Below are 27196 nucleotides of genomic sequence, written 5' to 3'. Positions count from 1 at the left end.
ATACAAAAATCCTCATGAAAATATCAGCAATTCAAATGCAATGATGTATAAAATTATTATACAATAGGCAAAATGGAATTTATTCTAGGTATACAAGCTTGGTCCAATATTTGAAAAGGAACTAATGTGATCCATCATATCAACAAGCTAGAAAAATCATTTACGATCATACCAATAGACAGAAGAAGCAAGTGACAAATTTCAGTAGCCATTCAAGATAAAAATTCTCAGCAGACAGGAAATAGAAGAAAACATCCTCAAATTTATAAACAGCATCCATAAATAACAAACAGTTGAGGTCATACTCAATGGTGAGATAGTTTCCCATTAAGAACAAGAACAAGGAGGGGCACCAGGGTGGCTCAGTGGGTTAAGCCTCTGCCTTCAGCTCAGGTCATGATCTCAGGGACCTGGGATGGAGCCCCACATCAGGCTCTCTGCTCAGCAGGGAGCCTGCTTCCCCCTCTCTCTCTGCATCTCTGCCTACTTGTGATCTCTCTCTCTGTCAAATAAATAAAATCTTTATTTTAAAAAAAAAAGAACAAGAACAAGGCAAGCATGTCCCTTCTCATCACTCCTATTCATCATACTAAAAATCCTAGCTAATGTAACAAGATGAAAAAGAAATAAAAACCATATATACTGGAAAGGAAGAAATAATCTTTTAAAAAGACACCTGGTTTTGTTTAAAGTTGACATGACTTTCTATAAAGAAGATCTCAAAGAATCAAAAACCAGCTAGAATAAGTGATTCTGGTCAAGGTTGCAGAATACAAGATTAATATATAGAAGTTGATTATTTTCTTATATATTAGCAATAAATAATTGGAATTTGAACTAAGAACACATTACCAGTTACATTAACACTAAAAAAATGAAATACTGAGGCATAAATCTCATAAAATGTGTACTAGATCTATATGAGAAAAGCTGCAAAACTCTGAAAAATAAAGGAATGCCTAGAAAAATGGATAGACAGTCCATGTACATGCATAGAAAGACTCAGTTTTGTCGACATGCCAATTCCTAACCTGCTCTACAGATTCAACAAAATCCCAACCAAAATCCCAGTATGTTATTTTGTGGAAATTTACCAATTTTAATTCATATAAAAGGGCAAAAGACCCAGATAGCTAATACCATAGTGAGGAGAAGAGTATCAGAAGATTGACCCTACCCAACTTCAAGACTTACTATAAATCAAGACAGCATGTTATGCAAAAGAACAGACAAACAGATCAGTGGCACAGAAAAGTGAGCCCTGAAGTAGATTCAAACAAATACAGCCAACTGATCTTTATAAAGAAGCAAAGGCAATCCAATGGAAACAATCTTTCCAACAAATGGCGCTGTAACAACTGGATATCCACATGCAGGAAAAAAAAAGAAGAGAAAGGGAAAAAAAAATCTAAACAATGATCTTACACCTTACTCAAAAATTAACTCATAATGGAGCACAGATCTAAATGTAAAACACAAAGTTATGGAAGAATGGGGAAAATACTGATCACCTTGGGTTCAGCAATGATTTTTAGATAGAATACCAAAAGCAAAATATATGAAAGAAAAAAATTGGTAAGTTGGATGTTACTGAAATCAAAACCTTCTGCTCTATAAAAGGCACTGTTAAGAGAATCAAAGGCTAGTCACACACTAGGAGGAAAAAATTGCAAAAGACATAGCTGATAAATGACTGGTATCCAAAATATATAAGGAACTCTAAGAACTCAATAATAAGAAAATAAACAACTCAATTTAAAAAAAGAAAGTATATAAATGGAAAATAAGTACAGGAAAATAATGTCCAAAATTATATGTCATCAGGGAATTTACATTAAAACACACCTTTAGTACGTTACTAACGACACCAAATGCTGGCAAGGATGGGGAGCACCAAGAACTCTCATTCACCGCTGGTGAAAAAGCAAAATGGTACTTTGGAAGACAGTCTGACAGCTTCTTACAAAACTAAAAATACTGTTATCATGTGACCCAGCAACTGAGCTTCTTGGTATTTACTCAAATGAGTTAAAAACTTATATCCACAAAAACCTGCACATGAATATTTATAGCAGTGTTGTTCCTAGTTGCCAAAACTTGGAAGCAAGCAAGATGTCCTTCAAAGGATGAATGTATAAACAAACTATGTTATATCCATACAATAGAATTTTATCCAGTGATTTAAAAAAAGTCTATTGGGCCATAAAAAGACATGAAGGAAACTTCAATGCCTATTACGAAGTCAGGTGATTCCAACTACATGACAATCTGAAAAAGCAAAACTGTGGAGACAGTAAAGAGCTCAGTGGTTGCCGGGATTTGGAGAGATGGAGAGATCTCTCCAAGAGATGGAAGGAGAGATGAGGAAATGGAGCACAGATTGATCTTTACGGCAGTGGAACTATTCTCTTTGCCACCGTAATGATGGATCCACATCACACATTTTTCAAAAGCTACAGAATGTACAAAGAGTGAGCACTAATGTAAATGTAGAATTTAGCAAATAATAATGTAGTAATATTGGCTCATCAACTGAAATGAACATGCCACATTGATACACGCAGTTAATAACAGCAAGAACTGCTGAGGAGGTATGAAGGGGAAGTACAAGGGAACTCAAGGTGCTTTCCACTCAATGTTTCTGTAAACCTAAAACTGATCTAAAAAATAAAGTCTATTAATTTAAAAAAACTAATAAGATATCTCTACCAAACATTTAAAGAAGAGTTAATACCTATGAACTATTCTCGAAAAATAGAAAAGGAAAACTTCCAAATTCACCCTATACGGCCAGCATTACCCTGATGCCAAAACCAGATAAAGACACCACCAGAAAAGAGAACTATAGGCCAATATCCCTGATAAACACAGATGCAAAAATTCTCAATAATATACTTCCAAACTGAATCCAACAATACATTAAAAAAATCATTCACCACAATAAAGTGGGATTTATTCCAGGTTTGCAAGGGTGGTTCAAATTTGCAAATCAGTCAACATGATACACCACATTAATACAAGAAAGGGTAAGAACCATATGATCATTTCAATAGATGTGGAAAAAGCATTTGATAAAGTACAACATCTATTCATGACAAAAACACTCAACAAAGTAGGTTATGACTCAACATAATAAAGGCCATATATCAAAAACCCACAGCTAATATCGTCAATGGGGAAAGACCGAGATTGTTTCCTCTATGGTCCAGAACAAGAAAGGAATGTCCAATTTTGCCACTTCTGCAACACACTATTAGAAGTCCCAGCCACAACAATCAGACAATAAAAAGAAATAAAGAACATCCCACTGGCAAGGAAGAAGTAAAATTTTCACTATTTGCAGATGACATGATACTCCATATGGAAAACCTGACCAAACAACTGCTAGAACTCATACACGAATTCAGTAAGGTCACAGGATACAAAATCAACATACAGAAATCTGTTACATTTCTATACACCAATAATGAAGCAGCAGAAAGAGAAATTAATGAATCTATCCCATTTACAATTGCACCAAAAACAGTAAGATACCAGGACTAAACCTAATGAAAGAGGTGAAAAACCTGTACTCTGAAAACTATAAAACACCGATGAAAGAAATTGAAGGTGATACAAAGAAATGGAAAGACATTTCATGTCCACAGATTAGAAGAATATTGTCAAAATGTCTATGCTATCCAAAGCAATCTACACATTTAATGCAATCCCTATCAAAATACCAACAGCACTTTTCACAGAGCTAGAACAAATGATCCTATAATTTGTATGGAACCATAAAAGACCCCAAATAGCCAAAACATCCTTGAAAAAGAAAAGCAAGCCAGAGGCATTAAAATTCCAGACTTTAAGTTATATTACAAAGCCGTAGTGCTCAAAATGGTATGATACTAGCACAAAAATAGACACATAGATCACTAAAACAGAAGACCCAGAATTGAATCCACAAGTATATGGTCGATTAATCTTAAAGCAGGAAAGAAGATACAGTGGGAAAAAGACAGTATCCTCAGCAAATGGTGTTGGGAAAACTGGAGACATGCAAAAGAATGGAACTGGACCACTTTCTTACACCAAACACAAAAATAAGTTAAAAAGGGATTAACTAAATGTGAGGCCTGAAACCATAAAATTCCTAGAGGAGAACATAGGCAGTAACCTTTTTCACATCAGCTGTAGCAAATTCTATCTAATGTTTTTTGAGGCAAGAGAAACGAAAGCAAAAATAAATGCTGGGATGACATCAAAATAAAAAGCTTCTGCACAGTGAGAGAAACAATCAATAGAACTAATATGGAATGGGAAAAGATATTTGCAAATGACATATCTGATAAAGGGTTAGTATCCAAAATATATAAAGAACTTAAAAAACTCCTACACTCAAAAAACAATAATCCAGAGGTACCTGGGTGGCTCAGTCCGTTAAGCATCTGCCTTTGGCTCAGGTCATGATCCCAGAGCCCTGGGATCGAGCCCTGGATTGGGCCCCTGGCTCAGGTCTCCTCTTCCCCACCCCCTCCCCTGAATTCATGCTCTTTCTCTCTCAAATAAATAAAATCTTTAAGAAAAACAACAACAACAACAAATATTCTAATTAAAAATGGGCAGAACACACAATTAGGCATTTTTCCAAAGAACACATCCAGACGGCCAACAGACACATGAAAAGACGTTCAACGTCACTGATCATCAGGGAAACGCACATCAAATGTACAATGCAAAACTATAATGAGCTATCGCCTCATACTGCCGGAATGGCTAAAATCAGTAACCCAAAATACAACAGGTTTTGACAAGGATGTGCAGAAAAGGGAACCCTCTTGCACTGTTGGTGGGAATGCTAACTGGTGCAGCCACTCTAGAAAACAGAATGGAGCTTCCTCAAAAAGCTAAAAATAAAATTACCCTACCATCCAGCAATTGCACTAGTAAGTATTTGCCCAGAGAATACAAAAATACTAATTCAAAGGGATATATGCACTCCAATGTTTATAGCAACATTATCTATAATAGCCAAATTATGGAAAGAGCCCAGATGTCCATCAACTGATGAATGGGTAAAGAAGTGGTATGGGGGCACCTGGGTGGCTCAGTGGGTTAAGCTTCTGCCTTCAGCTCAGGTCATGATCTCAGGGTCCTGGGATCAAGCCCTGCATCGGGCTCTCTGCTCAGTGGAGAGCCTGCTTCCCCCTCTGCCTCTGCCTACCTCTCTGCCTATCTGTGATCTCTCTCTCTCTGTCAAATAAATAAAAAAAAAATCTTTAAAAAAAAAAAAAGAAATGGTATATATATACATATATATATACATACACACACACACACACATATATATATATATATATACATACATACAATGGAATATTACTCAGCCATAAAAGAGAATGAAATCTTGTCATTTGCAAAGACAGACAGATGGCGCTACACAGTAGTGCGCTAAGGGAAATAAGTCAGGCAGAGAAAGACAAGTACTGTGTGAGTTCATGCATACGTAGAATTTAAGAAACAAAACAAATGAGCAAAGGGAAAAAAAGAGAGAGAGAGGCAAACCAAGAAACAGACTCTTAACTCTAGAGAACAAACTGATGGTCACCAGAAGGGAGGTGGGTGGGAGGATGGATGAAAAAGGTGATGGGGATTACAGAGGGCACCTGTTCTGATGAGCACTGGGTGTTGTATGGAAGTGTTGAGTCACTATATTGTATACCTGAAACTAACACACTGTATTTTAATGAAATGGAATTAAAATAAAAACTTAGGGGTGCCTGGCTGGGTCAGTTGGTACAGCATGTGACTCTTGATCTCCAGGTTGTGAGTTTAAACCCCACATGTGGCATGGAGTTTACATAAAATTAAATTAAATTAAATTAAATTAAATGAGGGATGCCTCAGTGGCTCAGGAGGTTAAATGTCTGCCTTCGGCTCAGGTCATGATCTCAGGGTCCTGGGATCGAGCCCGGCATCAGGATCTCTGCTCAGCAGGGAGCCTGCTTCCTCCCCTCTCTCTCTCTGCCTGCCTCTCTGCCTACTTGTGATCTGTCAAACAAATAAATAAAATCTAAAAAAAAAAATTAATAATCTATTTCTAAGCCCTTAAATGTTACTTTCATTCCATTATTCTCTTGTTAAAATGTATCAAATATGTACTCTACCTTTCAAGGTTCTTATAATCTTTCATTTTCCTAGTTCAGCATCATTTTCATAATTTCTTTTTTTAAAGATTTTATTTATTTGACAGAGAGAGGAGAGAGACAGAGAGAGAGCATAAGCAGGGGGAGCAGCAGAAAGAGAGGGAGAACCAGGCTCCCCACTGAGCAAGGAGCTTGATACAGAACTTAATCCCAGGACCCTGGGATCATGAGCTGAGCAGAAGCTTAACCACTGAGCCACCCAGGAGCCCTTAATAATTTCTAACAGACATCCTCTACTGCAGGAATTTAGAATAGATGCCTTGTGGCCCCCATAGATAAAATGTATTCATCCTGAATATGTCCTTTCAGTGTGGCTGTTTTCTCTATGAACTCCTTCATCATCCTGCTGATCTAAACAATCCCACTCCTTTAAGATTTTCCTCTCCCAGAAAAACATGACCCTAAACTCCAACTTTTAGTACCTTTCTATTCTTACTATAATTTTGGTTAATACTACAGAACGGAGACTACCTTATACTCTACAGTGTTGCTGTGGTGCTCATAGGTATTAGTACTCTCTTCCCAACTAGATGGTAAGTTTATTTTTAAAGAAGATTTTACTTATTTATTTGTCAGAGAGAGAGAGAGCACAAGCAGGGGGATTGGCAAGCAGAGGGAGAAGCAGGATCCCTGCTCAGTGAGGAGCCCGATGTGGGACTCAATCCCAGCACCCCATGATTATCACCTGAGCTGAAGGCAGTCACTTAACCAACTGAGCCACCCAGGCGTCCCATGACTAGATAGATGGTTAAGTTTACTACAATCTATATTGCGGTAGAATCTGCTACCCCAAAATATGCCACTTAGGAATAAGAATTATTTTGAGCTAAAAGCACTTAAAAAACAGCACATACCAAAAGAGTGACCTTCCGTTTCTTCCTGGAAGCAAGAGATAAAAATCCCATGTGAAAGCTGTCCTCTGCATAGGAGGAAGAAAGAAAACATTCTTATCACCAGAGATAGGGAGTGGAGGCTGAGAGGAATCTGTACAAAAAGACCTCACTAAAATAACTCATCCCTCCTTTAGCCTCCCCATATATCTTAGTTGTGTTTCCACACTGCCTCTCTTTGCTCAACACAGTATAAGAGCATTTTGGTCTTGCCATTTCCTTATGAGAGTTCCTATGTCATGTAGAACTTGTATTAAAACAATCCCATTTACAATGCACCAAAAGGAATAAAATACCTAGCAATAAACCTAACCATGGACGTGGAAGACCTATAGTGTGAAAACTACAGAACACTGATGAAAGAAACTGAAAGAGATACAAACAAATGGTAAGCTATCTCATGCCTATGGATTGGAAGAATAAATATGAAAATGTCTACTACACTACCCAAGGCAATCTGCAGATTCCATGCACTTTCTACCCAAGTACTAACAGCATTTTCCACAGAACTAGAATAAATAAACCTAATATTTGTATGGAACCAAAACAGATCCTAAATAGTCAAAGTAATCTTAAGAAAGAAGAAAAAGGTGGAGGTATCACGATCCCAGATTTTAAGATGTACTACATAGCTATAGTAATCAAAACAGTATGGTACTGGCCCCCAAACAGACACGGATGCGTGGAACAGAATAGAGAGCCCAGAATAAACACAACTCTAACAGTCAGTTAATCTATGACAAAGGAGGCAAGAATATCCAATAGGGAAAAGACAGTCTTTTCAATAAAAAAATAGTTTTGGGAAAACTGGACAGCAACATGTGAAAGAATGAAACTGGACCGCTTTCTCACACCATACACAAAAATATACACCAGATGGATTAAACACCTAAATGTGAGACTATAAAACTTCTAAAAGAAAAAAACATAGGCAGGAATCTCTTGGCTCAGCAACATGTTTATGGATAGGTCTCCTCAAACAAGGACAACCAAAATAAAAAGCTTTTGCATAGCAAAGGAAGTCACCAACAAAACAAAAATGCAACCTCCTAAATGGGAGAAGAGATTTGCAAATGATATACCTGTTAAGGGCTTAATATCCCGAGTATATAAAGAACTTGTATAATTCAACACTGAAAAAAAGTAAATAATCAGATCTAAAAATAGGCAGAGGACCTGAATAGACATTTTTCCAAAGAAGACATACACACGGCCAACAGACATATGGAATGGTGCTCAATATCACTCATCATCAGGGGAAAAAAAAAATCTAAACTACAATGCGGTATCACCTTACACCAGTCAGAACGGCTAGTATCAAAAAGACAAGAATTAACAAGTACTGATAAGGATGGGGCAAAAGGCAATCCTCGTGCACTGTTGGTGGGAATATAAATTGGTGCAGCCAGTGTGGAAAACGGTATGGAGGATCCTCAAAAAAATTAGAAACAGAAATACCATAAGGTCCAGTAATTTCATTACTGGGTATTTACCCCTAAACTAACACAAATCCAAGAAAATCCATGCACCTCTCTGTTTACTGCAGCAGTATTTATAGTTGCTGAGACATGGAAACAACCAAATATGCATTGATTGATGAATGGATAAACATGTGGGATGTGTGTTTGTGTGTGTGTACATATATACATGTATAAATGAAATAGAATATTACGCAGCCATAAAAAAGACCCAACATCTTGGGGTGCCTGGGTGGCCCAGTGGATCAAGCATCTGCCTTCAGTTTAGGTCATAATCTCAGGTCCTGGGATGGAGCCCCGCATCAGGCTCCCTGCTCAGCAGGGAGTCTGCTTCCCCCCCCCCACCCCCCGCCTGCCTCTCCACCTACTTGTGATCTCTGTCAAATAAATAAATAAAATCTTAAAAAAAAAGAATGACATCTTGCATTTGTGACAACATGGGTGGACCTAGAGGGTATCATGCTAACTGAAATAAATCACACAGAGGAAGACAAATACCATATGATTTCACTTATATGTGGAATCTAAAAAACAAAATAAAGGAACAAACAGACACTTAAAAACAGAGAACTGGTGGTTGCCGAGGGGTCGGTAGGGAGATGCGTGAAATAGATAAAGGGAATTAAGAGTACAAACTTTCAGTTATAAAACAAATCACAGAGATGAAAAGTACAGCACAGGGAATGTAGTCAATAATATTGTAATAACATCGTATTCTGACAGGTAGTAACTACACTTATTGTGATGAGCACTGAGTAATATATCAAATTGTTCAATCAGCATGTTGTACACCTAAAAGTAATATATTATCAATTATATTTCAGTAATAAAATAACCAAATAAATGTGCATATTTTCATCCTGTTAATCTATTTTATGTTAATTTAATTATAAGTCATAGGCAAAAGATAAAACTCCCCTACAAGGTCTTCTAAGTTTTACCCATAGCATCTATTTTTTTTTTTTTAAAGATTTTATTTATTTATTTGACAGACAGGGATCACAAGTAGGCAGAGAGTCAGGCAGAGAGAGAGAGAGAGAGGAGGAAGCAGGTCACTGCTGAGCAGAGAGCCCGATGCGGGACTCGATCCCAGTACCCTGAGATCATGACCTGAGCTGAAGGCAGAGGCTTTAACCCACTGAGCCCCCCAGCCTACCCATAGCATTTTAAGGATTTATAGGAGCTTGTTAAGGGAATCAATCCAAGGATATTATTTCAGCCATTTCAGTAATCCAAGAATCCTTGTGCAATAACGATTGTATCCTCCAAGAACAAAGACAAAGCCACATGCTAAGATGGAGAACTTCTTGGAAACGTCAAAACCATGAAATGTCTAAAGGTTTCTGAGTCTTGCACCTTAGAAGAGGAACCAAAATGTAAAAAATATGATATATTGATACTGAATTTAAAAAGGAGGGAAAGGCATAACGTTTGGAAAGGCATAAAGGCTCCAATGGCATTAATGACAATAAAGGCATTAATGACATTACTGGACTGTGTACAGTTGAACATTATAAGCATCTGGTGTTACAAGTCGCAGCAGACACAATTGGTTTCTTCAACATTGTTAATAGCACCCCCGGGCCATTCTCATTCCAAGCTAAGAACCTTCATGGTAGAAGGTAAGAACCTTCATGCAGACAATGGAGTAGATTTAGTCAGCAGTTTAGAATCCCTGAGTGCAGGAGAGTGACTGGTATTACCACTCTAACGCATTTCCCATCAACTAGGCTAAAGAATGTAGGGTGGGGGTGCCTGGGTGGCTCAGTGGGTTAAAGCCTCTGCCTTTGGCTCAGGTCATGATCCCAGGGTCCTGGGATCGAGCCCCGCATCGGACTCTCTGCTCCGCAGGGAGCCTGCTTTCTCCCCTCTCTCTCTCTGCCTGCCTCTCTGCCTACTTGTGATCTCTCTGTCAAATAAATAAAATCTTTCAAAAAAAAAATGTAGGGTGGAAAGCAAAAACTCTAAAACATGAGAGCACATTATCAAAACATGAGACACAGTTATGGGCCACTGGGAAATGAAGCCATCAGAAATGGCAAGGTCAGGAGTATTATTCCCCAGCCTGAGAAGCCCCTGTAACATATCAGTCTTTTCAAACATGTGAACATGCAACTGTCAATGTATCGCAATACACGTGAAGACTAGTAATAGCACATTTTCATATAAGGTATCATTAATAGAAACTTTAACTTAGTTACAGTTAAATTTTTAATGAGAAACTTACCTTGCAGAACTTGACTTCTGCCTCTAAATGATGAATGTATTGAGACTGGTCATTGACGATAGGAACGAGATTGTATACAGTAGGCATATTGGCTTCCTTGTACTCTGATGACCTCTAAGGCAAAAAAAAACCAAAAAACAAAACACCCCCCCAAAATTAAGCATCTTTGGATTTAGCCAAGAATCAGGTAATACCACCATACCACGTCTATACTCAATTTAGTACTGATGTCACAAAAACATAGGGTAGATCACATTGTGGCCAGTAGTATTTATGTCTCTAGTTTATAAATTCCACAGATAGATAAAATAGATAATATTCAGGTGTGAATATCTTTTTTTTAAAGATGGAAAGTGAGAGTGGTCATAAAAACTTTGTGGCAAATGGAAAAATGCTGGTGTAGTCTCATTGGCTTGGGGTGAACTGCCTATCAGAGCCATCTGGAAATGTGACACCCTATTCAGCAATGGGGAGATAAATGGACAACTCTCTTCAAGAAACCGCCATACGAGAGCACTATAAGCCAAAATGGCAGACCAGCGGCCTGCTGAAGGGTTTCTTTAGACAAGGGTTCGCTGCCAGGTGTGTCCACCAGGTAAAATTCAATCTACAAAGGAGGACATTAGCAAAGCATGGTTTTTGATTTTTTGACCCTAGTACTCAAGACAATTTGAGACTATGCTGGTCTGGAGCACGGAGCTGCCAAGCCTAGGGTACACAGGCAGGACCCTCGAGAAACTGACAGCTACCCTGGACCAGGGGTCCAGCAAACAGACCCCAGAAAAAGTGTTAATTCTCTGTACCTCTGCAGTACTCCTGCATTGACTTTAATGTATTTCCTACTTTTGCCTCAAATGATAATGGGGTTTCTAGAATCATTTATCATTCCGTGATATTTTTTAAGGAAAAGAGGAAACCAGGAAGGGAGAATGAGTGTCAACAAGTGAAATGAACCCAGAGAACTCTCGAGATGAGACACCTGATCCTTATTCTCAGGCTGTTAGAAATTCCTAACAACAAAGGACAGTTCTTGTGGCAGAATAATTAAGTAGAGTTTTGCTTTTTCGCATATTTAAGAAGTTTAAAAACCAAAGTAACTATAATTAAATGGATTATCTCTGGTGAATAGAAAGCAATTAATGATAATAATTTTATGTTAACAGAAATGGGTCCAGAACATAGACAAATAAGAATCAAATATGACTGTGGGTGTAAAAAATAAAAAAGACCCAAGCTAATACTGAGTGGAAAATGAAATCACCTGTATATAGTTTGAAGGGTTTATTAGAATCTGGACAGCCACATTTCAAAATCATAAGTAATAATATGTGGTTTTATTTTCCATCTCAAAGCGCCTCCGTTGCATTGTCAATAGGGCTGCTATGTCGTATGGCTATGAAAGTGCACACGAGCGCTGCCTGGGTGGCTCAGTCAGCCAGGTGTCTGACTCTTGGTTTCAGCTCAGGTCATGATATCAGGGTTGTGAGATCGAGTCCCAAGTTGGGTTCTACGCTGAACACAGAGCTTGCTTCAGATTCTTTCCCCGTCCCACTCCGTCCCCCTCAGCACCTACCCCGGCTCACTCGCTAGCGCTCTCTCTCTCTCGAATAAATAAAATTTTTTTTTAAAAAAGAAGAAGAAAGTGTCTCTAAAGTGTTTCTAAACCGTCAGACATGCTTATTGTCATTATGGCTTGTAATCATTCCAGGTGGGCTATACACATTCAGAGTCTAACTCACATCCTTCCACACAGCTCCATATAAACGGATCCGGGGATTTGTAAAGCACATACAGAACCAGTGATGCTCTCGATAAGCCTCGTCCTGCTACCCAGATTCAACCAGCTCCAGATTACCGCTGCTCGGTTGTAACTTTAAAATGATAATGACTGTGTGGGGCACCTGGGTAGCTCAGTGGGTTAAGCCTCTGCCTTCAGCTCAGGTCATGATCTCAGGGTCCTGGGATAGAGTCCCACATCAGGCTCTCTGCTCTGCAAGGAGCCTGCTTCCTCCTCTCTCTCTGCTTGACTCTCTGCCCACTTGTGACCTCTCTCTGTCAAATAAATAAAATCTTTAAAAAAAAAATGATAATGACTGTGCCTGAGCATTCAGCAGATGCAGTAACTTCGTCTACTAGACTTCCAAGTACTCTACCCACTCTGTACTTAAGAGCATTCTAGAAGCCAGGTCTCACCAGGAATGCATTCACTGAATGCATTGTTGCATTAAATTTGCATTAATGTTGCATTAAAATTATAGTTGATAGCCATAAATGTTGAATATGGGTATGTAGTACATGTCTCCAAAGTGGGAATTAAGCATGAATGTATGTGTCAGGCTGGAGCAAAGTGTTAATATGGGGGTACGGTTATGACATTTCAGCTGTGAGTAAAGTGCTATGTCTCCATGGTTTCTATAACGCAGCCTTGTTTTCCAACTGTCGCACACATTTCAATGCATTACGTTGAAAATGCTTTACGCATTACATTGAAAATACAAGGTAGTTATTGCTACTTTGATGTATTAGATTTGTGTCAGACTGCATAGGTTTCTAAAGAATTTTAAGTATATACTCTTATTATTATAGAAACGCTGTGAGGCATAATATCTTTCTAGAAAGTAATAGGCCCAGATAGACCTAAGGCCTAGGCCATTATTTAGACCATTTAAACCCGGCCAAATCCTTCCTTCATACCTATCTCTCCCTCACATCTGTATCAGGCGTTAGCATACCACATTGCTACAATCAGGAATAATTCACTCTGTTGAAGCAATAGCAATAAAAAACAACTTCAGAAAAAAATACACTATAGCTTCTCACATTGTGCAATTTTATAACCATGTATTTTAAAATGCAGAATAAGATTATATACTTTGGTTTTGATACTCAAAATATGTGTTACAAAGGACAGCTAGCAATATAATTAAATTCTAAAAGCCCATAAAAAAGAAACAGCTACTCTTTTCCATAGACCGTTCCTTTTTTTTTTTTTTTTGTTAACAATTACAAAGTAAATTGTCCAGACTTTTCCCTCACTTATACTTTTCAAGCAAACAATAAATTTAAAATTCAGGATTCCCTCTGCCATGGAAGTCTCTATTCTTCAGCCAAAATAATCAGAGAGGAGATCATTTTTTTTTAAAGATTTTATTTATTTATTTGACAGAGATCACAAGAAGGCACAGAGACAAGCAGAGAGAAAGGGAAGCAGGCTCCCCCCGAGCAGAGAGCCCAATGTGGGACTCGATCCCAAGACCCTGAGATCATGACCTGAGCCAAAGGCAGAGGCTTTAACCCACTGAGCCACCCAGGCGCCTCGAGGAGATCATTTCTTTTAATGCTTTATGCTATCAGAATGTCCTGCCCAGTATTCTACTAAAACAATACTGTAGAGTTAAAACATACTTAGATGGTCACCTGGGTGGCTCAGTCGGTTAAGCATCTCTTGATTTTGACTCAGGTCATGATCTCAGGGTTGTGAGATCAGGCCCCCTATCAGGCTCTGCTGAGCGTGGGGTCTGCTTGAGATTCTCTCTCTTTCTCCCTTTCTCCTTCCCCCCATTCAAGCTTTTTCCCTCTAAATAAATAAATAAATAAAATCTTTTTTTAAAAAAATAGGAAGACAATGCTCTTGTCAGGTTGCAAATGTGGGTACGCACCAGAAGGGACGCATTTTGCCTTCTCGATGGAGACACCTCACTTTCCTTAGTTGCCTGTTGGCACAACAGAGCTTTGAGCTGATTGACTGTGGAGAGAACATGATGGGTTTCATTAGCCTTCCCTCAGACCCAGGGCTTATCGCCACCCATCCACACTTCTATCCATCTAACAAACATAGTGTAAACATGTTTTATGCATCAACAACTGTGCAATGGATGGGAGATCCAAAGGCAAACATAAGAAAATCGCTACCACTGAAAAGCTGAGTCCACTGAGCAAGAGCAAGCCACTGACAGATTAAAAAAACCGGGTAATAAGTTCCCATGTAGATCTGTAGCTATAGGCAGTGCTAGAAGAAGAGGAAGCACCTAACCATGGCTGCTTTTACAGAGGAGTTAACTCTGCGAAGGATGAGCAGATTAGGAAGCAGGAAAGGGTGAGAAAAATCCCATTTCGAAGGGATGGCGGAAGCAGGGCCAGTGGGCTGCTATGGCTAGAACGTGGCTTGCAACATGGATGGTGGGGAGCAGGACAGAAATATGAACATGCAGAGGTAGCTTGGAGCCACCTTAAGAAAATACTGCTATGACATTTAAAGGACTGTGGACTTCAGCCTACAGGCACATGAAGTCAAAGGGAAAATATTCAGCAAGGGAACTACACCAGCTAATTTGTGTTTCAGGAAGAAAATCACACCTGCAGAGTGGAAGATGGCCTGGAGTCCTTACTCTATGGAGGAGCTTAAAATAGTCACCCTGTGCCACTGAGACCAGGACTGACGTCCGTTCACACGCACCGGCATGGCTGTACTGCAGCTCCTGCCAGGCTGCCCCAGGGTCCTCACTTTCCACGCCGGTGCCACACGGGGCGTCTGGTGCGCCTTCTCCAACACCACCGTCGCCTTCTCTCAGGGCGCTCTGCAGCTGGTGAATGCTTCTATTCGCACGCTCTGCAACGACAACATGATGCAAATCAGCGCTGGGGACGTCTGGACGGCCACATGTACACTTACTCCAAAAGCCAGTTTCGAAAGGAGAAGTCATCGTGTCTCAGACTTTCTGGGAAAAAGCAGAGAGGTGTTTCTGGCTTTGCTGAGGACAGTGCTGAGGAAGAGAGAGATGAAGTTCATGGTCAGAGGTGAGGCTTGATGATCCCTAGGCCCCTGACTCATCGTGGTGGACACTCAGCACACATAGCTCTACTTCCGAGGAGGACAGAATGGGTTAGATGCTCCCCACTCCACCCTCCCAACACCGACCCCACCCCAGAAAGGGCTCCTCTTCCCTCCCTGAGAGACCAGGGTGGTGGGCAGAACTAGCCAGACAGACTCCACCACATCAAGGTCATACCCAGGGAAGCCCACTTGTGCCTGTGAGCCAGAGGTCCCTCCTCAACAGACAGACAGCCAGACTGTCTGGACTAGTTTTGATAAAGACCAGAAGAGCTAAATGAAATGCTTACAGTGCCCTCCTCTGTAGTGTTAGTCCCTCCAGTGTCCTGCGGGCTGACTACACATCCATAGTGACTCTTGGTCAGTGGACCTCACCACCCCCAGGACCAAAGCTCTGACTCACTAGCACATACTTAACCCTACAGCCTAAAACGAAGTTTCTTAGGGTATATTATACTATAGTAGTTCATCTCTCCAAATAGCGCCCCCCCCAAAACCAGGACTCTACCCTTGTCCCCTCCCAAGTTGAAACTAAGTTGGTAACTTGTACTCACCAATGGAATGCAGAAGTTACACCATGCCAGACCAGGCTTCATTTTTTTTTTTTAAAGATTTGTTTATTTATTTGAGACAGACAGAGAGGATGCATGTGCTAGTAAGCGCCCACTGTGCACATGTTGGGGAGGGGTACTGCGGGGGAGGGAGAGGACAAGCAGACTTCCCACTGAGTGTGGAGCCCACTCGGGGCTCAATCCCATGACCCTGAGATCATGACCTGAGGAAACCAAGAATAGAGACCTTAACTGACTGAGCCACCCAGGCGCCCCCAGATTTCATTTTTTAAATGTCTGGTAGCTTCTGCTTCCTCCCTGCTGGAATGCTTGTTTTTACGATTCCTAAGCCACTAAGTAGGAAGCTTGCCTACCCAGCTGGAGAGATTGTGGCCGGGCCATGTGGCAAGGAGAGGCCCTGAGACCACATGGGGAAGGACAGAAGCCCAGCCCCGCTGACAGCCAGGGGAGCCTCCAGATGACTCCAGTGCCCGAGGCCATCTCATCGCAATGGTATGAAAGAGACAGGAAGAACTGTCCAGCTGCGTCCAGTCAACCCAAATGCCTTTAGTTGTTGCTGTCAGACACCAGGCTTTACAGTGGTTTGTTATGCAGCAATACAGACCTGAAATAATGATCCAGTGAAATACCCAAAAATGTTTTCAGCAAAGGATCCGAGTCTTATATTAAAAACAGAATCATACTAATGACACCAGTGATGGCATTAGGAGAATCTATGCTACGTTATGGATATTTTCACATGTCTAACAACCAGAGAACCAGGCAATCAACTGGTAATTTCATTAATTAAGGTCCATTTATTTTTTCCATTTAAACTTGTTGTTTCTGCTCATCTCTTAGGATTGAATTCACTGGTTCCAATTTAGAAAACATTACAACAAAAACTGTTCCTTTCACATTAGAGCTGGAACCCAGATTTCAGTCACCCTGTTCAAATTTTGACATCTGTATTTGAAAGTTATTTTTTAATCCACTCATTAATTTACCAAGCATCTACATATATTTAAGATGGAAATGTATGGTCGGAAAATGATGAATTCCCATGCAAATTCATCTACATCTATTATCTATTTATTTTTTTTAAAGATTTTATATATTTGTGAGAGGGAGAGAGAGACAGGGGCAGAGGGAGAAGCAGACTCCCCGCTTGGCAGGGAGCTCCATACAGGGCTAGATCCAGGACCCTGGGATCACAATCTGAGCTGAAGGCAGACAACCGACTGAGCCACCCAGGTGCCCCTATTTCTTTTCTTTTAAAGGCTTTATTTATATATTGGAGAGACTGAGAAAGCAGGCGCACATGGCGCGCCACACACACGAGTGGGGCAGGGTGGGGAGGCAGAGGGAGAGGGAGAAGCAGACTCCCTGTGGAGCAGGGAGCCTGACACAGGGCTAGATCCCAGGACCCTGAGATCATGACCTGAGCTGAAGGCAGAGGCTTAAGCAACTGAGCCACTCCAGTGCCCTATCATCTATTACAAATGAACTCCACTGAAACAATCCTTAAGATCTTTGAGGGAAGGAGATGGTACTTTCCCTGAGAAGGTCCCTAAGAAGGAACAACTCTTAACAATGATGGCCAGTGACATTCTTGTTCTTCTTTGACAATTTAGGTCTATTTCTTCTTGTGTCCTCAGGAGAAAAGCTCCTCATCTTTGCTACCTACATGGGAACCCTTAGAGAGCTACAAAACAACTATCTTTTCATTACCAGTCATGGATGAAAATATATTTACAAACATATATTCTACAGGACCTTGAGAAACAGATTTTACTTTATCCAAGCTCATTAATTTCAAAGTTTAGAACAAAAAAAGTAACTGTAACTCAGTTTAAAAAAAATACACACACATACACACTACTCTGTGTTATAAAATATCTGACATAGGTTCTTCGCTTAGAGTAACTCATTTTATTTCCTAATTAAACTAAAGAAAATAAGCCTTTCAGGTCAGGGGTTCGACAATGAAATTTTATTACTCACTACACAAGAGACTCAGTGAATTTATCACTACATTTCTCTCCACACACCAATCCTATTTTCACACAGACCTTTGTCTGACAGGCCTTTGTGCTGAATACTAATCAAGCCTGGCCTCCTCTTACTCATCATGAGTTTTGCTTTTTGGGGTGGTTTGGGGTTTTTGTTTTGTTTTGTTTTTTACTCATCATGAGTTTAAGAAAAACCCAGATAAGACACATTTCTGGTTTTAGAAAAATAAGAAGTAGCAGTTTTCCAACAACTTAGTATTTTCTAAAGAGATTTAATGGAAAAGGAAAATCAAAGTGTTACATGGTAAGCAATTTAGTTCCCAAAGCTTTAGACTCACATGCGTAAATCTATGAATAAAGCACTTACCTTTATTACATCCATTAGAAAGGAAACAGAGGGACTGACTAACATTCAAAGTGTGCCCTGTGGAGCTATGAAATGATTTTTTCTAAGATAAAGGATAATTATTTATTTATACCTAATTTGACTAAAAGCTAAAAAGCTGTATTAGGAAAAAGAAAGGAAATCCGGAAAAAATTCACAGTTGAAAAATCTCTATACATAGAGTTCTTTTATGAGATTACAATGTTGGCGAGTTTTGAGCTCATTTAACCCCTTTTCCAATATCCCTCTTTACTCTTTTAAAATTTATGACAGTCAAAGACTATGTGTTAAAATTACACTATGAAAACAGTTATTATATGAAATGGTGAGATACTGAAATGAACAACTATCCCGAGGAAAAGTTATAACCAAGATATGGGGGGTTTTGCAATCACTGACTTCAGTTACTAGGATCAGAGAGGAAGAGAAGGAATTTGCAGAAACTGTGTCCTAAAACTAAAACTAAAAAGGGAAGTGATATTTTTAAGTCATTTCAATAGTATATTTCAAAATACTCTACATGCTCTTCAGGTATATACATAGCAACCTAGTTATATGCTGTAACAGACAGAGTTAATCCCAAGGAATAATAATGCTTAGATGGTTCAAAACAGATGAAACCCTATTGCTCTTCAGCTGGAACCACCGCAATTCAAAGTCCTATAGTCCTTACATAAAACACTAAACCCCACATGCCGTTATCTGCTATAAACCGGATTAGACAGGAGGTTCTAGTTATCATTTCCTATCCCATTGTGAGTGGGCAAACTTTTTCTGTCCACAACCAAGAGATGAAAAGAATACTCATTTCCCCTTCTCTCCAGAGAGGACAGTATGAGTCCTTCATAATGCATCCTGATTTCTTATTCCCAGCACCAACCATAGCCTGAAAATAAACTTAATTATCAATACAAACCCAAATAGGACCTCTGAGTCCCAAAGCAACACATGAACATAAAAGTAAGTAGTGGGGCGCCTGGGTGGCTCAGCGGGTTGAACCTCTGCCTTCAGCTCGGGTCACCATCTCAGGGTCCTGGGATCAAACCCTGCATCAGGCTCTCTGCTCAGCAGGGAGCCTGCTTCTCCCTCCCCCTCTGCCCGCCTCTGTACTTGTGATTTCTCTCTGTCAAATAAATAAATAAAATCTTTAAAAAAAAAAAAAAGTAAGTAAGTAGTATTTCTGGAGGTCCACTACTCGTATATCAATAGTACAATGAGCACCACAAGTGAGCGAGCTGCTGACTGTTGGTCCATTTCAGTCTGTCTTAACCATTCTCATGGTCCAATCCCACCCACCCATTTTCTCCCCCACGTCACCATCAGGCCTCTCTTCACCAAGGTGTTTTTGAACAAAAGGCAAATAACATCCCAGTTTAGGAAGGCTCATCCCTTATATATGGACCGTGAATTATTCATGTCTCCGTTCTCCATCTGCACAGGGAGATGTGAACAGGAATTACCCCGGTGACTGGGTGGGGGGAACCACTCCCCGGGCAGTGCCCAGCTGTCTCTGAGAAACCAAGCAATGAACCAGACTTCCCTAGGCTGAGACTCGAGATGCACCCCGGTTCTTAAAACAAGCAGAGACCAGGGCAAACAAGCAGAAAAATGAAACCACAGCAAGATAAGAGATACATGTGTCTGTCCACACTTGACTGGGCTTCAGCTAGTCAGAAGATTGTTGTCACCTTTACTAGGGGACTGACAGCTAGCACAACCAAGATAAAACAGCCTAATCCAAAGTCAGAGAAAGCCAGCCTTGGAAATGACAATTACAGTAGTGAAAGGGATTAAAAGTAACATGCAGAAATGAAAAAAACATCTAAAAGAAAATTCTCTCATAAAAGAAAAGACTCTAATAGCCAAAAAATGTGCTGAAGGCGTTGGCGCCAGGAGTGAAAGGTGATCTGAACAAGAATGTAAACGTCTTAAGAAAGCAGTGGCTGGAAGGCCATTAAGGACGTGTGGATGTTGGCAAATCAAGGAGATCAGCTCTATACATTATGAAGGATACACCAGGTATGTTTCCAGCCCCAACTGGGAGGATGTATGCACCTGTCACTTTCCACTGATAAGTAATCCTAGCCAGAGTGGCAGAACATAGGTAAAACCACCAGCCAGGACAATCAGTATCCTTAACTATAATTATTCTTGAGCATGATTCTTGTAGAACAAAGGCAATGAGCAAGGCCTTGCTACTTCTAGATCACGGTTTCTCAACCTAGCACTACTGACATTTGCACCTGATTGTTCTTTATTGTAAGGAGCTGTGTTGTGCATGTTTAATGGCCTCCCTGGCCCCTACCCACAAGATGACAGTAGAAACCACCGCCCCCCAACCACCGGCAGTTGTGACAACCCAGTGCTCATCATGACAAGTGCCCTTCCCCCATCCCACCTCCCACTATCAACCCTCAGTTTGTTCTCTACCTTTAATTATGGCAACTGCACCCAGAGGATACAAAAAAAAAATTTTTTATTTACCCAGAGGATACAAAAATACAGATTTGAAGGGGTACATGCTCCCCGATGTTAGAGGAGCATTATCCACAATGTTCAGAATTGAGGAGACTTGTTGCATTACTACATCGTAACTACAGCCACCTCACTGGGCAGGAGGACAGTGAGCTAGTCAGCCACAGTGCACAAGCCATGACCATCACCACCATGACGGGGTACTTCTGATCCAGGTATTAGGAGAAAGTGTTATACCTGCTGTAATCAAGAACTTGAAATCCACATTTAGCTTCATATCGTTTCAAGGCCTACCACAGGAAACAACAGTTACACTTCAAAGCCATCTTTCAGAGACACTGTAGGTGACTGCACCTGTACATATTCTGGTGGGTCTTGATGAAGAACATCCCCCGCACCCCCCCCTCCCCGCCCATCAAGGTTGCTTTGGCCCAGTGCACCAGTCCATTTCAAGTTACTCTCTCTACCTTTGGACCGTGTGAGGAGTATTACTAAGTGAAAAGATGGAAAACCTTAGCACACCCTGGGGAAGTGATCAGAGTTTACGTTTGTAAACATCTCAGGAGAAAATATAATTATTCTCAGGATCTCAATAACTTGGAATTAACTTAATCCCCTTTTCCGCCCAAGAACATGTGAAAATGCCCTTACAATTTCCTAACACTGAACCATTGTTTTGGTTCTAAATTATTCCAAGGATGACTATTTATTTATAAAATAAGTTTTTACTGCCTTTTCTTTTCCGGCTGCTAAGTCCGGGCCTTTGCTTATTTTACCTCATCAGTAGTGGAGAACGAAAAATGGGAATTTACCAACTTTTGTGATCCTGGTTTAAAAAAAATGGTCATAACAGCTAAAACTACTAAGAAAAGCCATTAGAGCAGACAAAACAAACAAACAAAAAGAATGTATGTTATCTAAATTTTATCAGCAAAAAGATAAACTCAGGTGTTTATAAATTTCATTTGCATCACTGATCCTTATTTATTAATAGCCAAACCATTCTGTTTCTTTAATTTTGAGAAGAGAGAGCTGTTTCAATTTGCACCAAATTGCCAAAATAATTTTCTCATTTCATAATGAATGCTTCCAGGGGCTTTATTACATTGTTGCCTGTCTTGGTCACAGCGAAGCTGATAGCAAAACAAATAAACAAACACACACTATCTGTGGAGTGTGTGTGTGTGCTCGTGCACGCATGTGTTTATGCATAGGTAGTGCACACGGCAAAGAAGAGAAAAACATTCAGAAAACACTCAAGAAAAGCAAAAACAAAAAGAAGAAATACAAGTTTGATGAGTAAAATTGAGAAAAAGGACTTTACTTAAATTGCACACATGTTTTCTTAAGTTTATGAAAGGTCCAGATGACATCACTGCTGGCTGACTCAGTGACCAAAGTATTGGCAAGCAACACAGGCCTCCTAGAGATGGGAGCCTTTCCCTGCCGGGGGGGAAAAACAGCACTTGGTAAGATCTGGGGAGATATGTCCATCATACATAAGTAAAATTTATCAACATTATCTTTGGTTTTCTCAAACTAGATCAATTTATAAAGAAACAATCAACCCTCAAATTATATATATATATATCTATATATATATGCACATATATATATAGATATATATATATATATATATATTTTTTTTTTTACTCCCCCATATTCAAGCTCTCACTTTCTATGGACCAGTTCCACTCCTTCCTCTCATTTTTATAAGATAGAAACATAAATAGGGGCACCTGGGTGGCTCAGTGGGTTAAGCCTCTGCTTTCGGCTCGGGTCATGATCTCAGGGTCCTGGGATCCAGCCCCACATCGGGCTCTCTGCTTGGCAGGGAGCCTGCTTCCTCCTCTCTCTCTCTCTGCCTGCTGTTCTGCCTACTTGTGATCTCTCTCTGTCAAATAAATAAAATCTTAAAAAAAAAAAAGATAGAAACATAACTATCATCATTCACATGGTCCAGTCGGCATTGGTGGAAGGGATATTAGTGGTGCAGGAGCCTGAGAGAAAGCCCTGCAGGGGGAACCAGGTTCTCAGGTGTATTTTTCTAACTAAATGTGGGAGGAAGGGTGAAGAAAAATAAAGAAACTGGAAGGTTTTTTTTTTTTTTAAGATTTATTTTATTTATTTGAGAGACAGAATGCATGTGTGAGTAGTGGGGAGGGGCACAGGGAGAGAGAGAGAGAGAGAGGATCTCAAGCAGACTCTGCACTGAGCACGGAGCCCCTGAGATCATTACCTGAGCCAAAACCAAGAGTTGGACACTTAAGTCACTGAGCCATTCAGGTGCCCCCAGAAATTGGAATGTTTTTAAAGAAAGCATAAACTGCCCAGTTTGGCCATAAGCCTCACCACTTCCTAGTGTCTTCCAGACTCTATCACAGATTTTGTCACCTGCTTGGGTCCTAAGGCAGTAATTCTGTCACCTCCTCTAAACTTTTCCTTTTACAGACAAGAGAACAAGAATCTAAGAAGAGTTTACTGACTTGCCTAAGGTGACACCGATGTTTATCAGTAAAGCTACAGTCGGATTTTAGTGGCCTGACTTGTAGTTCCATAGCCTCCACTGCGTCCACTATACTCTTACGGAAATTCAATCTAGAACCCAGAACATGATGTTGAAAACAAAAGAGGAACTAGCATAAAAAATGGATGTGGAAAATAATGATGTTATACTTGTCACAGTCTATGTTTGTTTTCTTTACCCTCCCCCCGGCAGCCAAAGGTGGTTACGAACTAGGTAAATAGGTGAGTCACATAGAGAGTGTTGTTGACACAAATGTACCTACAGGTAACACTGCAGTAATAAGGTAGACACAATTCTGTTATTAAGAATGGGACACTGCTTTTCTAACAGGTTCTCTCCTTTCTATTATCATATTCCTACATTCAGGGCACAGAACTTAGAACAGCCTGGATTCCCTGTTACATTGGTTTTTCTGACCCTCTCTTGGCTACAGGCTAGTTTATTTTATACCTCGTGGCCTTTGTACAATGATGTGGTGGATTTAAATGAGAGGAGGGGTATTTGCTACTCTCCCCAGTTCCCAATATAGTTCTCAATCAATCCTTAATGCTTGCTGCCTACATTCGCTGTAAAGAGAATGAGTACCTAACCATCCTGCGGGAGACCTCCCAAGCCACTTCCACCTCTAGATTCAGCTCCATGATTCCCAGGGTACCTGTTTTCCCCACACTGGAATCTTTCAGATCATCTGCTGTGAAGCAATAATAATTGCAGACCAGTGAGGCCGTGGGGGGAAGGGGGAGAACAGTGGGGCAATGAAGCCTTACTTTGAAGGAAAATCACTATTTCTCTCTAATTTCTTACAATGAGGGCACAAACGATCCAAAGCAAGAGATAAAGAGTGAATACATCTGAAAAGTATAAGGAAGGGAAAAGGTAAGAGGGGAGTGTGAAGTCTGCCAGTGGGTTCCCTCCTTCCACAGCTGCTTAAGGTCATGAGTCAAGGAGAAGTAAGAATTGCACTTTGGTTTTAAAAGAAAGCAAGCACAGGCACCCGGGTGGTGCCTTTGTTTAAGCCCCCAAATCTTGGTTTCAGGTCAGGTGGTGATCTCAGGGTAGTAAGATTGAGCCCCTTGTTCAGCTCTGAGATGCTCACTCTCTCTCTCCCTCTGCCCCCCAAACTCTCAAATAAATAAATCTTTAAAAAATAAAAATAAAAGAAAGTAGCTTTGACTCTGCCTTTCAAATCAGAACTTCAAATCCTTGGGACGCCTAGGTGGATCTGTTGGTTAAGTGTCTGCCCTGGGCTCAGGCCCTGATCCTAGGGTCCTGGGATCAAGTCCCACATCAGGACCTCCCACTGCTTGTGCACTCGTTCACTTTCTCTCACAAATAAATAAAATAAAGCCTTAAGGGGAAAAAAACAAAAAAAAATCAAATTCTTAATATACTATAAAAGTACTTAAAATTACATTTAAAGTAATGAGAAAAAGCTCTAAAAATAAGGAATTAGCGTAGAAAACTGTGAAAGCATTTTGCATTTTTATATGGCTACTTCCTGGCTGAATATAAATGAAGGAATATTAATAATAATTACACGTACAATTATGAAGGAACCAGAAGAATAACATGTGAGGTAAGACCAAGAATACTTATTAGTCTTTGTTTAAACATGAAATAGGCAAAACATTTTGGGGAAGTAATGGCAGATAGACAAAACCAAACAAAGCAACAAAACCAAAACAAAATAAAACAAAAGAACTTCAAATCGTGTTTTATCTGATTGTATAGTAACAAGTTCTCAAGTCACTAGGCACAAACACTTAAATAATGAAATTCCACATGGAAAATAATGCCACCATACTTTGTTTATTCAGAAGCACACATTTTGACTTCAAAGGGAATTATCCTATTCAAAAGTCCTAATTTATATGTGTGAAGCAAAGAACTTCTGACTGTACTTTAACTCAGGATTAGCTATTTCCTTCCATAAACTGTTATATAAACTACACATAAAAGTTAAAATGCTACTAAATAAATAATAAAATAAGTCTTGAAAACCCACCAAAAAAGTCAGGTTCCATTTCTTGTTTCACCGTCAAGCCATCACTTTAATAAAGATTTTTTTTTTTTTATTTGACAGATACAGATCACAGGTAGGCAGCGAGGCAGGCAAAGAGAGAGAGGAGGAAGCGGGCTCCCTGCCGAGCAGAGAGCCCGATGTGGGGCTCGATCCCAGGACCCTGGGATCATGACCTGAGCTGAAGGCAGAGGCTTTAACCCACTGAGCCACCCAGGCGCCCCAAGCCATCACTTTAAAAAAACAAAAAAACAAAAAAAAACAAAAAACCAACTTTAACTTTTTTCTCTGCTTCATGTTTGCTTTTGACTATAACTGTTTTTACGATCTTATACGGTTGTCACGCTAAACTTAAAATTTACTTTAAAATGTTTCACCTGTGAATGAAAACTCTCCACTCTAAATAATTACTGAAAGCAGCACTCATTTGAAATTAACCACCTATTGCACTAAAAAGCCCTATTAAGCCCCCACTGCTTAGATAACGTTTCAAAATAAGGTAAGAGGAGACAAAGTATTAGCAGAAACTTATAACTAAAAACAAATTTTTACCAGCCTCAAAAAAAATCACTCGTTATCCTTGTGCACAGTGCACCTCTTGCTTTCAAATGAAAAGTCAGAAGTGGTTATTTTTGTATCTAACAGCTTCTGAAACATCAGTAGGCTGAAGAGAGTATTCATCAAGACCAATTATTCTATTCTTGCAGTTTGAATATTGAGAATGTTGACAGTTTACAACACTGTTGACAGATGGAAACAATACATAATAACGCTTACAAAATCTAGAGTCACTAGAAGATAAACTTTCTCATCTCCTCAAAAAATCTTCACTTTGCTGCAAGAACCAATTATAAGTAGCAGCGGACTTTTAGCGAGTGCTTCTTATGTGCCAAGCACTACTCTTTACCCTTATTCTCTATCATAATTATCTGTAATTATTTTGTTTATTGTCTTTCTCCCCCACAATGCAGAGGCTCCGTGTGGACAGAGACTCGGTCTACCTCTTTATTGTATCCCCAGCACCAAGCATGCCTTATACATAGTAGCCACAACATTTTTAAGTGACTCATTGTTCTAAACACTTTAAATAATTTTTTTAAACTGTTGGTCATGGGCACCTGAGTGGCTCAGTCAATTTAGCATTTGCTTTGGTCATGATCCCAGAGTCCTGGGATCGAGTCCCACATCCCGCTCCCTGCTCAGCAGGGAGTCTGTTTCACCCTCTGCCTCTGACCCTACCCCTGCTCATGCTCACTCTCTCTCTCTCTCTGTGTCAAATAAATAAATAAAATCTTTAAAAAAAAAAAAACAAAACCTGCTGGTTATGATCTAAAGGGTTAAGAAAATGCAAAAGAATAGAGTGTATTACATTTAGTAGAATATTCTCCAGTGAAACTTTTATATGCATATGTATATGTCCCACATAAAATGTATTTATCAATGGGTAACAATTTTTTTAAAAAAGCTGAAAAATCAGTGCTTTATGTGTATTATTTCATTCGCTCCTCACAAATAACCCTGTAGACAATACCATAACTTCCTCTTTAAAATAATAGTACTGAGATTTCCAGATAGTATATATGATGTCCAAGACGACAGAACTATTGATAAG

At 39.9% G+C, this 27196-nt stretch overlaps 1 protein-coding gene across 1 annotated transcript in view; it reads right to left on the bottom strand.

Moving 5' to 3' along the window:
• The window catches only part of LOC111150884 (serologically defined colon cancer antigen 8), a 259368-nt gene that overhangs the window by 230984 nt on the left and 1188 nt on the right, over window positions 1-27196 (bottom strand). The window contains exons 2-4 of the mRNA XM_022508562.1: window positions 15240-15392; window positions 14443-14528; window positions 10784-10897 (exon numbers count right to left, since the gene is read on the bottom strand). Coding sequence (XP_022364270.1) covers window positions 10784-10897; window positions 14443-14528; window positions 15240-15392 — 353 coding nt within the window. The remainder of the gene's footprint in view (window positions 1-10783; window positions 10898-14442; window positions 14529-15239; window positions 15393-27196) is intronic.

Source organism: Enhydra lutris, unplaced genomic scaffold (assembly GCF_002288905.1).
Source record: "Enhydra lutris kenyoni isolate GAN:26980312 unplaced genomic scaffold, ASM228890v2 scaffoldscaffold24, whole genome shotgun sequence".
NCBI lineage: Eukaryota > Metazoa > Chordata > Mammalia > Carnivora > Mustelidae > Enhydra > Enhydra lutris.
The sequence above is the reverse complement of the archived record's forward strand: the minus strand, read 5'-3'. Positions and strand labels throughout refer to the sequence as shown.